General features: G+C 34.7%; 1 protein-coding gene across 1 annotated transcript; it reads right to left on the bottom strand.

Annotated features, from left to right (window-relative positions):
* Window positions 1-828: 828 nt before the first annotated feature.
* CEP44 (centrosomal protein 44) lies at window positions 829-12,672 on the bottom strand. The gene is made up of 10 exons (XM_009272340.2): window positions 12,551-12,672; window positions 11,778-11,925; window positions 10,643-10,789; window positions 9,584-9,691; window positions 7,993-8,124; window positions 7,420-7,629; window positions 4,314-4,383; window positions 2,118-2,245; window positions 1,819-1,856; window positions 829-1,020 (listed from the first exon to the last, which is right to left on the bottom strand). The coding sequence occupies exons 1-10, from the start codon at window positions 12,637-12,639 to the stop codon at window positions 963-965; spliced, it is 1,128 nt and encodes a 375-aa protein (XP_009270615.1). The 5' UTR covers window positions 12,640-12,672; the 3' UTR covers window positions 829-962.
* Window positions 12,673-14,928: the final 2,256 nt, after the last annotated feature.

The following is a 14,928-nucleotide window of genomic DNA, read 5'->3' as shown; positions in this document are numbered from 1 at the left end:
TTATTTGCAAACGCTGCCAAAAAAATCCACTGGTTTTGTGATATCAAACTCCAAAAATCTTTTTAAGTGAAGTGAGTATTATAGCACAAAGAAACCTTGATGCGATAGGCCACGAATTTACGATGAGCAATAAATACATAAATAAATAAATAAATCTATCTTATCAAATCTCACACATCTTTGGTTTGATTATATAACATTTATGGAAGTCTTACATCTACTTATGTCTCTAAAGAGAAATTTTAATATGGCTTCAAATCATAAAAACGTTGTGTATCTTTGTATACTGGATGGTCTCCATCTGTGCTGCTGGTCTTAGAATGTGTTGGGTAAGAGCACTAAAACACTCAACACATCTCTTGCAGTCAAAGTCTGTGGACTTACTTGCACGTTTTGGTGTTTAGGATCAAACTAACCCTCACTTTGTCAGTGTTAATGGAAGCCATAATGTGTTGGTGCTCTCCAGCTCAGCATGAAAATTTATATTTTAAAAAAACAGTAAAAAAGGTACATATTTAAAATTGTGTATTTAAGTTTTCATTAAGACTTATTCAACAGTACAGATGGTAAGATGGTATGTAAGAAAGCCTCTTGGGTGCAATATGCAAGTCCCAGCTGGAATGTTTCCAGCAGGATGTAAACCACGGTCCTCAAGCCTGCACTTTAAAAAACATATTACTTAGCACACTGCTAACAAATGTCAACACAAAAATACACTGCAATAATGACTTCACTTTACAAAAGCGGGGGGAAGCTATTTGAACAGTTTTTAAAACCAAAAAATTGGGGCTGGGGGGAGGGACAATCAGTACACAGATGCATTAGAAATTATTTATTCAAAGGAATAAAAGCACTGGTGATCATTACCTATTTGATATATTAAAAATTTAATGCTGTACAAACATACATATTAGTTCCCATATCCGTAAGTCTACAGAGACCAGGTCTGAAGACCTGTGTTTTCAGGTCTTCTCAGAGGTGTTGCTTGAAGTTTTCAACAATTCTGAGGTTTCTTCAATTCTGAAAATAAATTTTGTTTACACACACACACTTACTAAAGTACAGTAAGAAATAACTGACTTGTCTTTAACTTTCCAATGAATCCAAAATACTAACAAGCAGCATGAAACCTTAAGTTTCCTCTCACACCCCCTTTTCCTCTGCAATTGGTTTGTATTTTAAATGCCTACCACGTATCAATAAACCTGAAGTATACATAAAGAAATAAGTAACCCACACAATAAAATTAAATCACAAAAAAGGCTACAACTTTTTTCAGGCCAGGCACTTATAGAATAGAAATCTCTTGCAAAAAAACGTTATACTGCAATGCATTTCTCTTCAAGTGTAATAAAAATATTTCTTACAAAAGAAATTTTCATTACAGATCTCAGGGCTAGTATCAAACACACCTTAATACAGTTCTCACAATGCTTAGCCTGAAATTGGTTTTACTTTTCCTTAAATAATAAACAGAGTTAAGATAGTGTAGTTATTTTTCAGGAAGAAAAGTTGCAAGTACCAGGGAATTCCTTTCAGGAGATAAATAATATTCCTATTCCTTGTCAACCAGATTCTAAACACTTTTTAATACTATTAAGAGTGCTTTCTATTGCTTTTTAGAAACCAAAACAGTGACTCATCCCACAAATAGAGAACTGTAAGTGGATTTATTATCCAGTGGAGCCATAAGGAAATGCCACACCTGATGTAGAGACCTTTGAGGTTTGGAACACATATGTACATTTTCTATATGCCTTAGTCCAGTACAACTCCCTCCTGGGAAATGAATTCCTGCTGCCCTTTCCTATTACTTACATTTTACTTATCCTTTCCATTCTTTGTCTTGTTGTCTCCTGCAATTTAAAAGCAACAAAGTTAGTGAACTCTTCAAAGCTAACAATCTTCAGATGGACTTTCAACCTGAAAAAAATCAGAGAAAAATGTGACTTTAAGCACTGTTTACATATCAAAAGGATTTTTATGAGACAGACCTAGATGTAGTTTTGCATAGTTTCCTTGTTTTTCACTAGTAGTATATACAACTAAAACTAATGCTTACTTGTTCTCTTGACCTCAGAAAGGAAATCAACTAAGCATTTGCCAGTTTTACTTACCTTTGAAACGTCTGTCAGACCATGAGAATTAATGGCCACGGCTTTGGGAGATGGGTCTGTGGATAATAGTGAGCTGTATCCAGACGACTGATGACGATTCTCTGGCATCTCCTCCTTTCTCGCCGTATCTATGGAGAAATACTCATTTTTGTGTCACCTTTGCCTTTTTGCTCTCTTATTGCAAGGTCAGCTATCAAATAGCTTGATTTACAGTATGTAATAACAGAAGAGAATGCATTGTTTAGAAAGGGAAAAAGAAAAGCTACTGGTGAGGGTCCAAAATAGGCTTCTCATTTTCTTAAAACAAGGTAAGTGCAGTATACTATGTATAACACACAAGACAAAGTCAAAAGAGATTACTAGGAATGCTACCTTTATCCTGATTACAGCGAAACCAACACTTAAGAAAGTCTAATTACTGGGTCAAACATTTAAATGTAATTTCAAATAGTTTACATTATTTTTATGGTAAACTACCTGTTCAAACATGTCTTTAATTTGTAAGTAAGCAGCAGAAATATAAACAAAATCATCACCTTCTTATTTAGCTTAAAATTTGTATCAAGCTCTTGCTGTTTCCCTAGCTCTCCTCCCGCTGGGATAGGTTTAGCATCCATTCAGCAGAAACAGACTTTTCTTTTACATTGGAAAGGCTTTGCTACTCTTTGCAATTTCAGCATACTATTGTCAGGGAAGAGAATTTAATACTTAGAAAAAGAGAAAAAAGTGTTCCCATATCCTCATTTTCAGTAAGGCCACCATCTGTGGATCATACCTTTGGAACATGTTTAGCTACACTATTCTGTATTTAAAATAATATTAAATTATTTTTAGTCAATTAAAATTAAAAAGCGTTTCTTCTGTACAGCTGTGATTCCTGATGAGCATTACAACCAAAAAGAGCACCAAAGCATTCCGAGTACTGTACATTTCAGATATAAGAGCTAAGACTGGCCACATAACTTTTATGCCTAAAATTTCCTGAATCATATTTTAGAAAAACAGGAATAAGAAATTCAGAAGAATTCCAGAAGTCTGAAAATATGAAAATTCTCTTTTAAAGACCGTCAGCTTGCTTGCTGACTATGAAGTCCTCGAGTGCCAGTAACATACTACTAACTTACAAAAGGAAGTAAACATGTTGCAAGCTTTCTAAGGTCTGTAAAAAAAAGGTCCCATTTCTGAGACTTCAAAATTAAAACAAACTTTGACATAACCAAGAAACTGCCCTCCTAATTCCCATGGAAACTGAATTACTGAGATTCCCTTTTAATTTCAGTGCAACAGCCTAACACTGGACAAAAACACCCAATAAGTGAGAATAGGAAACAGAATATCCTCCTTACTACTAGTGGTAGGAATAACAGCTGCCATAGGGAAAACAGGCCAAATTAATGAAGAGAATGATGCAAGGTAAGGGCTAAAGAGCTACCATTGATGAAGAGAGAAGAATTACTTAGGGCCTGGGGAATGTTTTTAATTTCTTTCCCACTTAAGGCTGTTTCATTTACTTCTTGTATGTTATCACAATTAAGTTGGAAATGGAAGAAAAAGATTTTGTCTTGCTCTTCAAAATAAGAAAATTTAGCAAAAATGCTAGTTGGATAGCTGCTGAGTGCTTCAAAAGGGATGAAGCTATAGAGAATGTTCAGCAGCGATTTGAAAAACCAACACGGATTACAAATGAAAGAGCCCTGATTTGTCCTGAGCCCCATTATAAAAGTAAAAAACAACATAAATGTGACACTATTATAATTATAACAAAACCGTGGCAGCAAATGTAATTTCTTTTGTGCTTATGAATAGCTTATTTTTAAAACATTATGATAACTGCTTTAAAGTGCAGCTAACATTATTGTTTTTCACAGCTTTAGCTATAGCACCTTAATTAATTTTGCACCTTTGAGATTTTTAGTAGTTATTTGTAACTATTAATTACTATGCTATATATTTTCATTAATGCTTTAAAAACTATTTCAGTAAATAAAGCTTCTAAAGAATAAATTACAAACATGAAATGACTAGCAGGTTAATTTCTAATTTGCAGCATGCATTTAAATACAGAGGTCACCAAATTGCAATTGTCTACTCTAAAATTTAAACACTTTTAATTTGTAAGTAAACACATTTTAGTCAAGGTCAGCAAGAAGTGTTTAGCATATGATGTTAATTAAAAAGAAAATCATTAATACTCACCAGGAGAAACTGGAATCCTACTAGAAGTACATTCTTGACTTATATTGCTGAACTCTGTAGATAAGTCTCTCTGAAATACAAGTTTACCACGTTAGCCATTCACCCTGTTTAAATCATCTTTTGACTGAACAAAAGTATATTTAAGTACTAATTATGTATGCATTTACTACACCATTCAGATAGGTTGGCACTGCACAAATGTCTTTACAGGACTAAAAAAAATCCAAAATTTCCATACACACATTGCATTAAAAAACTAGTTTATTTCATGGGGGTTTTTTTTAATATCAACATTGCTGTTCGTAAACAGGTCAAAATCAGGTCCAAATATAGTGCATATAACTTAGACCTGTTAGTAGAATGAACAATCAGACTGTTCTTGGCCTGTGCTAACAATTACATCTTGACGTTGGCTGCCATTACCTTAACAAAATAAGTGTACCTTCTAAGGTACAGAAATGCATCTCCTTGGTACTAAAAAATTAGCCTATAGATTAACTGAAATTCATTCCACTTATATGCTTAGAACTCAAAAGTCTATTTTAAGCTAGTTTCTCAGGCTCCTAAATGAGAGGGCTCTTTTAAGAAAGGTTCTCAGTTTACCTCAATCTAGCTTAGAAAAGGTTGTTCATAAACAAGGCAACAAAATTAATGTTGTACTAACAATAAATGTTTTTGAGTGCAATTTTCTAATTTCAAAATAAAAAAAAAATCCAACACTCATAAACAACATCTACTTTTTTCACCAATGAGTTATCATTATGATTTGAAATCCCAGCCTTGAATAAAGTATATCACTTCATATACTGAAGTAACTATATCAGTTAACAGGGGAATATTATACCCAAATAAGTGAATGAGGGAGAAATAGTAGGTACTGTGTGGGAAGAAGCTGAAAAAAACCTGTAATAATGGATACCTCTTTAAAAAAAAAATAATAATCTGCACTGACTACTTCTGCTCAATTCCTTTCATTGAAATGGATTTGGTAGCTTTCAGACTTTCCCAGAGCTAAATGCACAGCTGCTGCTACTTTGGCAGCAGTGCAAGACAGATCTTACAGTGTTCCGGCTACGTCGATTAAATGCCAAAAGTTCCCTGAAAAATGCAAGAGTAAGAAGAAAGGAGCAATTCTGAATTGCTTCTATATCTGTGAAGCACAACTTGCATGGAATTTCATGAAACAAAGAAGCAGCAATTCTCTGGCCCAAAGGATTATTTCTTGGCAGTTTTCAAATGCCTACTGCAAAAAAGTTAGGGTTTTGAAGACTTTTTTTTTTTAAATATAAAACCCAGCTTCTTTTGCTTTGAAAAAAGACAAGCAACAATGCCACACACAGACTAAATTCAAACTTGTTTCTGCAGATGACTTCTTTCAGTAACATGCAGTACAGAAATATAATTATCTTACTGGAAATTTTTGAGTGATACTGATGTTAAGTATTTTCCAAATATTTTCCAAATACTATTCCAAACCTTTGAACAACTGCAATAAACATGTTACTGGAGTAATAATAAACCAAAGTTACAGAAATAAAAGAACAAGCCCAGTCTGAAACACAAGCTTTCCTGTGCTGCTACTGTCATAAATGCAGCAACTGCCATAAATTCTCTTCTCTTGAAGAGAATACACTTGAAACAGGAGCAAAACTGTCTGCGACTGTTCAGCTGAAGGCCTCTTGAGCCTGCTAGCAGAAGAAAACATTATCATTGGTGGTGTTATTTGGACATACGTCCACCGGTAATTAAATTACAATATCCATAAGACATTGATTTCAAATGGTAAATCACTTGAGCCATTACTGACCTGAAACTGTGTTTAAAAAAAAAGTGATTGAGAATGTCAACCCTTATCATTTGAGCTACAGCCTTTAGAAATAACCTAGTGTTCAGTCTGAACACTTCTCCATTTCAAGACTTCATGTAACAAGCACACTTTCAAGGCACACAGAAAAAAAAAATGTCTTGTATACAAGTATTAGCGACATTTTCAAATTTGCAGGGCCAGCAACGCACTCCAAGCTCCTGGTTACCAGTAAATTCAACATTTTTACAACTACAAAGAAAAATGCAACACTGATCAACTATTTTCCGCAAGGGTTTTCAACTTCTGGAAAGCATCTAAAGGATACACATAAGACACATGCAAATACACTTTGAAACTAAGCATGTGATCATAAAATTGATGCTACGGTTCACTGCATCTCAAAGTACTTACATGTGCACATATATGAAATTATATAATGTGCATACAAGGACCTTTAAACAGCATGAACAATAATACAGTCTTAATGCAACAAAATACTTGGTTTGCTCTGACAAATATGCCAAATGTAGCCACATCACAACTGTAGCACTTTCACGCATTTAAAAATGCAATGAACATGAAATAGGAAAGCAGGGAGGGGAGGGGCATGCAAAAAGGAGAAAGACCATCAATTAGGCTAGAAATTTCAAAAATTCACAAACTAAGAATAGGATTAAAATACGAATTAACTTTTCCATTAACCTTGTATTTTCCATTGAGCATGCCATCTATTTTTGTCAACATTAGTTATATAGAATGAAGACTTAATCTTCCAAAGGGAATATCTGTATCTGATTAGAGTTTGGAGAATTAAAAAAATAGATATTCAACTGTATCAACAACAACATTTGCAGGCCAGTATAAGAAATTAAGAATAATGCAGACCAGAATAAGGAAACCCTTTAATGTGTCACTAGCGTGATGAAATTCTCAATTACAGAAAACATTAAGCTTTCAAAGACAGCATAATTAAGAGTCTTCAAAAGCTTCCTTCTACAAGTTCGTTAGGAAATGAAAACATTTTTAGTCATTACTAATGAAAATAGACTTAGCTACATCTGCTGTTCCTGCAAGGAAACAATTTCTAATGGAGAGCTTTGCTTCACAGAGCATGACAAAACCACAGAATTTAACAGTTAAGAAAAAAATACCACCAACTCCATAAGCAGCACTTCCATTCAGATCATGCCTTTAAAAATAGTGAAAAGCATACATCAGGAGGCAGGAAGAACAGAAACAAGCTGACAGCTTTGTATCTGGGCAATTTCTGTTACAGAAGAAAAACAGAAGTTAACATACCTTTCTGGATTGCAACAACAGTTCTGTTTCAAGAAGTAAAACTCGACTCAACAAGTTATTCCAGTCCTTCTCATCTATGATCACCTTTCCTTTCAGTTTCTCTTCTAAAACATGTAGTTTATCTTCTATCCAATCTAGCTTATGAAGCTTTTCCCGGCAATCAGCAAGCTGACTCTTTAGGAACTCAATCTGACAATTATCTTCTATGACCTGAAAATATGGATAAGAACACGTCCTCTAATTTCAAAATGGATATAATTCAACATTTGACCAATGAAATTAAGTGGAATCTTCCTCAAGTTCAGTAACCACATTCTGCTACAGTAGAAAATTATTTTTCTTTCAGAATTGCCATAAGATGCCTATTCATGGAACTCAGCTTTTAAAGAAACTGTTGACAGAACTGGCTCTTGAAAAGACAGTACAATTTAACTGATTCTTTTTCAACTTTTTCAATATATTTATTATATATTAGTTATACTTAAGGAGCATCCAGCTATCTTTTTAAAACCTTTATCCCTTTAGAAAAGCCCAAAATACATGCAGACAGCATCTTAAAATAAAAGTTCTTACTTGTTCACATTTAACTTCCACAACATCATGATCTAGGTACAATTCTTCTTTGTTACCTCCCTGGGCTGGAAGGGGTGGTGGATGAAGGTCATCACTAACTTCATTTCCTGAATGCCGTTCTACTTGAGGCTTCTTTTGAGCATGTTAAAAAAAAAAAGTCACTGGTGTTATTCATTACAAGAATATTTCAATTCATCAGCCAAGTAACTGACACAAAAGACCTATCATTTTAGTATTTATTTATTTAAATCTGACAATCTTACCCCAACTGGTTGCAAAACACAGAAAGCAACAGCAGGCAGTTTAATTTAAAGTATCATATAGACATGAAAAGACTGCAAAACAAATATGCACACACTTTACCATATGTACTGTGTACCTTGGTTCCCTTCCATAAACAGTAATGAAGGCATTAATGTCCTCTTTTATTGCAAATGTTGTTAGATTTCTAAGTGTGGTTGGGAGGTATGAATTTCACTGTATGTATCAACATATGTATAGACAGTTCCAACATCAAAACCACAACTCAACATTCAGAAAAAAACAAAGTGTTTAACTAGAAAGATTAGAACACTCTCTTTTCCTTGACAACTGTCAGCAAAATAGCCCTACTAGCAACACGTTTCATTTCCTTTGAATGCTTCCCTTAGAGAGAACAAAATATGAGACAAATTTTGCCTTTCTTTCCAGGTGAATCAAGTCTTATGATCACTACCTGCCACATAATAAGTTACCTCATGATTAAGAACTCACAATTACTAGTTTTGTGCAGCATCTTAACACTTACAGATTCCTAGATGTTTTACTGAAGCTGAAACCCTCCTCTTCTAGGGAATTCTTAATACACTCACATATATCCCCATTCAGTTCTATCACTCAACAACCAGAAGTGCCAGATAAGTCATTCCAAGTATTTTCTTTGTGAAATTTTCCTCTACTAAAACAGTATTTTCCTTCTAAATAGAAATCACCAACATTTAATGGGCAGTCACAGTCCTAAAAGTTTTGTACAGTTTTACTTTGCACCCTTTTAGCAGAACGTATTAGGAAAGCTGTCTCCTCCACAGGCCAAGAGTAGCATAACGCATAAGATCAAGTATTACTCTTGTAAAACCGAAGCCAAGAGGAATGTTACATCAAGAAATCTTTGCTGAACAGATTCAGACAAAAGAGCAAAAAGCGTTTTGAAAGCTACGTTGAAAACATTGTAATGTTAGGCCAAAAACACCCCAATCTCCAAACAGGATGTATATTCTTTTTCCAATTGCATCTTCATTCCAACACATCTTCATTTTCATTGCTATCCCTCCATTTGATAGAATTCAAATGGCAAACAACAGTACTAGATCATTACCACCAAGACTTTGAGATCAGCTACTCAGTAAAAGAGAGAAGCAATATCCTCTGTATTTCAGCTATTATTTCAGCCAACCACACTTTGGAAAAAACAAAACAAAACAAACAAAAAAACCCAACAAACCACACAACTGGTCTGATCAAGCATTAAAACCTAAATGAAAGCACATATTCCAGAAAGAGCCTGACTTGTTAAAAATCCTTTAGACATACAACATAAAAACTATTTTCATACCTGTTTGAAATTCAGAGCACTGCCACTAGGATCAGCAAGGACATTATCACAATTTGACAATACTTCATATTTAAAAGATCTGAGTTTTTTCCTTGTTTGGGATTTAACCTTCAAAGTGAAGAGCAGAGAATATTATGCTTCTAACACAGGAATATTTTCGGGGCAGGGGGGGGAAGACAACATGGGGACAGGTTGACACACCCCATTTTCTTCCATCATTAACAGGCAGGAATATTGTATGCACACACACAAACACATTTAAACCTCTGCAGTACAATAATGTCTAAAAAGAAAATTAAATATGACCCAAACTTACAGAGAAAACAGATCTGGAAGTGAATGACATATTCATAAACTCATTAACGCCTATGCGAGGCTGCATCAAAGTTGGTCATAAAGAGAAAAGACAACTTGCACCAGAGTTGAAAGATAAACAAATATGAAAAAAATGTAGTTACGTCCCCAAAAGTGACAAATGAGGTATACAAAAGTCCTGAAGACTGTTATAAACTCAAATGAAACAAAATCCTGTAAAATACGAAGACTGAAAATTCCTTTTATTGAAGCATACACTGATAAAAAAATGCCTTACCAATGTAAAATAAGTATGATTAATGAAAACAATCAGATTTGACATGTATACCACTGAAACACAAATACAAGTGTCATGTTTAAATTAAATGTTACCAGAACGTCAACATATCAGACAGTTTTGCTTTGTTTTTAAATCTACCTGCAAAGTCTACCAAGTTACACAAACATTCACTATATTGAGAATTATAAAACAAAATATATCACTTACTGTAAAGACACCAAGTACTAGATTTATCTTCATTCTAATATTTTTTTGTCTATACTACTAAGCATTGGCAGCTTTGTGTCTTTTGTATACCTGGTAGCACTCAAGCATCTTACAATGGGACTTCATACAAATTTTCCCCTTATTTTGACTATCAGCGATGCTGCACCTTCAAATAAACTGGTCTTCAGCTTCTACCTGCAGCATCAAGCATGTCAAAAGAAACTTATCTCATAATAAAGTTACCATTTAATCAGTACCTTATTCAAATTACTTAATTCCTTATGTTTTTTCACCACACAGTTGATAATGTCACAAACAATCTGCATTTTTCTTTCTGCAAAGCCAAACTGAAGAAACTGCTGTTTTGTTAAAATTGGCTTATATTGAAATTGATCTCGAAGAAGCTGCAACAAAATAAGAGTTTACTTCACTTTTAAAATCACCACACAATTTGTTGTAGAAATGGCATGCTCAGGTTCTTATTTTTCTACAGTCTTTTCTTTCATTCTGCACTTCAGCAGTTAAACCTTTTCTCATTTGGTTATTTATACATACTCAGCTGTTTCTTCTAACTAGACTTTCAACATACCTCTTCCAGAAACGTTTCATTCGCATCACTCTCGTAAAGTTTAACTCACAGTCTTAAGATTCACGAAATAAATGATTGTAGACACTAACGTTAAAAGTTAAACAAAAACTTTCCAAACTGAATGCACAATAAAAAGTCGTATTAACCTCAGCAAATGCATCAGAGGGCTAAGTAAGGCTCCCACAGCCCTTCTGTAAAGGGGTCTCTGTCCTCCTCAAATGGAAAACTAGCCTGAATAAGCTAGTATTCATTAATATATCAAGCCACCTTTTATAAAAATGCGCTTATGGATATTTTTAAGGATAGTTCAAAATGATTTTCATTCAGTTAAGAATTTGATTTGATTTCAATTTATAAACTATTAAGAACTGGACTTTGTATATTAATTTTGCATGGTGTTTTAAAATAAGTGTATTTCTTAACTGTGTTTTCATTACAATTATTGAAGTTTGCTGTGATTTTTTGCTGATTGTGATTTATTCTAAGGTCACTTCTATAAAACCTATTGTGTCATAAATTTTTCAGTATTCTTACAACTAACATAAGACACAATAATATTACTGATTCTGTGGTTGTCTCAAAATTGAGATTTGGCTAACAACATCCAGCCTTATTTTCATGAAAATCTAAATAAAGACTTGCCACACAGTGACTTACTACTCATCTTAAATCCTAACAGAATTACAATTCACGTTCATTGCCAAAAATTTTCACTTTCTAGTAAAACTCATACTAGATGTTGAATTTTTATGAGGCCATACCCAAAACTGTGTCTCTTCTGCAAAGAACATGAAGACAGATACCTTATAAATAGCTTCAATAAAACGCAAGTCACTCTTTGCTGTGAGCTCCACGTCGCACTTTACCAAAAGTTCTGCTATGTAAGTTGAAAAAGATGTAAAAGAATAGCTGATGATAGGTAAAAATGCAGCTGGATCACCCTTTACTAACCTATTGAAAAACAAAAGTATTTTAACACAGCAGAAGATAAAAAAAAGCCTTTCATTACATGAATTCAAACATTTAACTTGAAAGGTGTTTTAATATAGCCAGCATGTTATATCCATTATATCCAAGTATTTCCTTCATTTGAAGTTTTTTTTCCAGGCATATCTCATTCAGCAGTCTTTACTGTTATCTGTAAAATGCTCAAAACATTTTTGTGACCCTCATATAATTTTAACATTATCAGGTCTAAAGCCCACCAGCATTTCCATCCCCAAAAACCCCAACCTCCCCCCCCCCCCAATCTTTACAGGATGAAATTTCCTGAAGAAAGTTTTGCTAGCACTTACAAAAAAAAATTATAAAGGTGAGAGATTAATCAAAGAAAAGAGAAAAACAGCAGAAGCAATAAGAGCAAGATAGTGATACTTCAGGTTTATTCTAAGGATTGCTCAGAACAGCAAGACTGCATCCTTTTATCTTCCAGTTCACATGTATCAAACCCCAACTTTCCACAGACATATGCTCTGCTTACTCATCACTGCGTGCAATGCTAATATTTACACATATCTTGTTTACACATCTTGCTGTCATCATGTATTAGCATAAGTTTATTCACACCACCACTTACACTGTATAATCCACATCTCTTGGATAATTTAACAAGCGAAGTCCTTGTTCTATTTTTCTTAAACTTCCTTTGAGGTCTCCTGTTGCCATTATTTCAAATGTTATTCTTCTTTCAGATTATGAAATAAATGTAATATAGTACATTCTCCTCCTTAAAAAAAAAAAAGTGGTGTACACAAAAATTACAAAATGCAATAGAATTATCACTGAAATTCAAAGGTTTTTGCTCATCTTTTCTAGACACTACTATTTCCAAAGTGTTACAATACAGCACAGAGCTAGGGCTTGATAATAATTAATATCAGTCATAATCTTCATTCGTTCTAAATGGGATCAAGTAGTAATCCTCAATCCAATCAACTACCAAAGATCTTTATCTTTAAAGATATCTGAAAGCACGTTAAGAAGCATATTAGTTCTTCTCCAACACAAGACTTTAGAAGCACAGACTGGATGATAGCTCAGCTCTTAAGTCACAAATGAAAACAAATGGCCTGCATCTTAGCACTCTGGATAGACTGATAGAACTTGAGAAAGTCTATTAGCAAACAGTTAAGTGTTTTTTGAATGGTTTAGAGAAAAATCAAGGCAAAAAAAAGAAAAGGAGAAATTTAGTTAAAAGTACAGAAAGTTGACACTTCTCACAAAGAGTTGTCCTTCCTCACATCCTTGAGATCTGCTTGTGAAAAGCTTAATCCTCTACAGTACCTTTCCCAAAAGCCTCAGTAAAAGTAATGATTCCAGCTATGAAGCCTTAAAACAGAAATTTACTGTTCAATTTTCTGCTAGAACCTGGGAGATAATTGCCTGCCACTGTCTTCACTGAATTTCTTTTCTTCCCAGAAAACAAATACTTTGAAGCCTACCAATCCAAGCAGTGAAGAGGCATTGCCTGACAGCCTATACATGAAGACATATTCTTAAGATACAGAATTTTATATCATTTCTCTTGCTGGCACATGAGATTCAGACCAAAAAAAACAAACGCTCCAAAGAGATTATGTCTAGCCTTGTCAGAAATCAACTCCGATGGGTACTCCAGTTTGCAGCTTTGTTATTTGGTCCTACTCATTAAAGCAATGAGACTTTTTGAAAGGAACTTCTTGACCACACACTTCACTTACAGTAAAAAAAAAATATGGATATACACACACACACATATATATACAGTTAAAGCTTGCACTCACAATGGTCTAGGTTTGGGGTTTTTTTCCTTCTTGCGCCTCTATGGTGTTTAAATCAGCAATCTTCAAGAAGATGAAGATCTTTACATGCGTTCTGCCCTTGTTAAACTATTTTTTCCTATTTAATTATTAGGTTCTTCCTCTTTAATCGTTAGGCTCTGGGTTATTAGTCATACTAAATATAAGTACACAACAATCATTGTTAAAGGCTAGGGACAATTTAACCTCAAGTATTTGGAAACTGAAGCAGCTATTCTTCCTGCATTACCTTACAAAGTGATCCACCCTATGGTTTATGCCAATTTAACCAGATCTCAAGACAAGTCTCAAAGAGTCTGACATAAAACTGAAGCTCTAATCTGCAATGCAAATACTCATAGAAGACACACTCACAGGAATTCATCTAATCATATAGGCTGTTTCCCAAAAGTATCAACAATCCTTTCTACACCAGACCTCTGGATGCAAAACCTGGCAACTGCTGTCACTACAAACTGAATAGCTCAAGAGATCATAAAAATAACAGAGTTAAGTTAGTAGAAAATACTTTAACATCTTGGGAAGGTGAACACTGTAAAAACTGGCACACAGCTTTTGCCTCTAGGAATTCACGACAGAACAGTTACAATACATTGGCTATTCAGAATAAAATCAGGTATAACAAAGTTTTAAGAGATGATAACCTAGAACTGCAAGCAGTTTAAAGAACAACTCTCAAAATTGCATATGGTATTCAAAGAACTAATGACTGTAGGACAAAAAAAAAGCCACCAAAAAAACCCCATGCAAGTTACCACATCTTAACACTGTAAACACTGTATTTGAAATGTCTAACAAAAAAACCTTTTGATTTCTTCAAATTGTATTTATACTCTTCCGTTACAAGGGGCGGGGAGCAGGGAGGGAATCACACCATTAGGCAGAGATGCAAAAACGTCAAGGACAAATATTGCACTTCGCTATCGTGCCAGCTGTAATAGACACGCTTCAAGCACACGGGATACTTGCAAACGAGTGAACCGCTCAAGGAGCTGCGCGTCGCGGGCCGGTTGCCTTGGGAGCCATCGAAACACCGGCAGAAAAAAAAAGCGTGGCCCTGCCTTGAGCAAGGCCGGCTGCGGTCCCGGGGCCGCGCCAGCGCGCTGAGGCGAACTCGCAAGAGCGGGACCGGGGCCGGCTCTCCACCCGCCCTTCC

This window comes from Aptenodytes forsteri, unplaced genomic scaffold (genome assembly GCF_000699145.1).
Source record: "Aptenodytes forsteri isolate BGI_AS27 unplaced genomic scaffold, ASM69914v1 Scaffold13, whole genome shotgun sequence".
Taxonomy (NCBI): Eukaryota; Metazoa; Chordata; class Aves; order Sphenisciformes; family Spheniscidae; genus Aptenodytes; species Aptenodytes forsteri.
This window is presented reverse-complemented; position numbering and strand designations above follow the sequence as displayed.

Coding starts and splice junctions, on each gene's coding strand:
- CEP44 (XM_009272340.2), bottom strand. CDS start 12,639: ATGGCAACAGGAGACCTCAAAGGAAGTTTAAGAAAAATAGAACAAGGA. Junction 11,926..12,550: donor AGAGATGTGGATTATACAGT/GTAAGTGGTGGT, acceptor GTTTTTCAATAG/GTTAGTAAAGGGTGATCCAG. Junction 1,857..2,117: donor GTCTGACAGACGTTTCAAAG/GTAAGTAAAACT, acceptor TTTAAATTGCAG/GAGACAACAAGACAAAGAAT.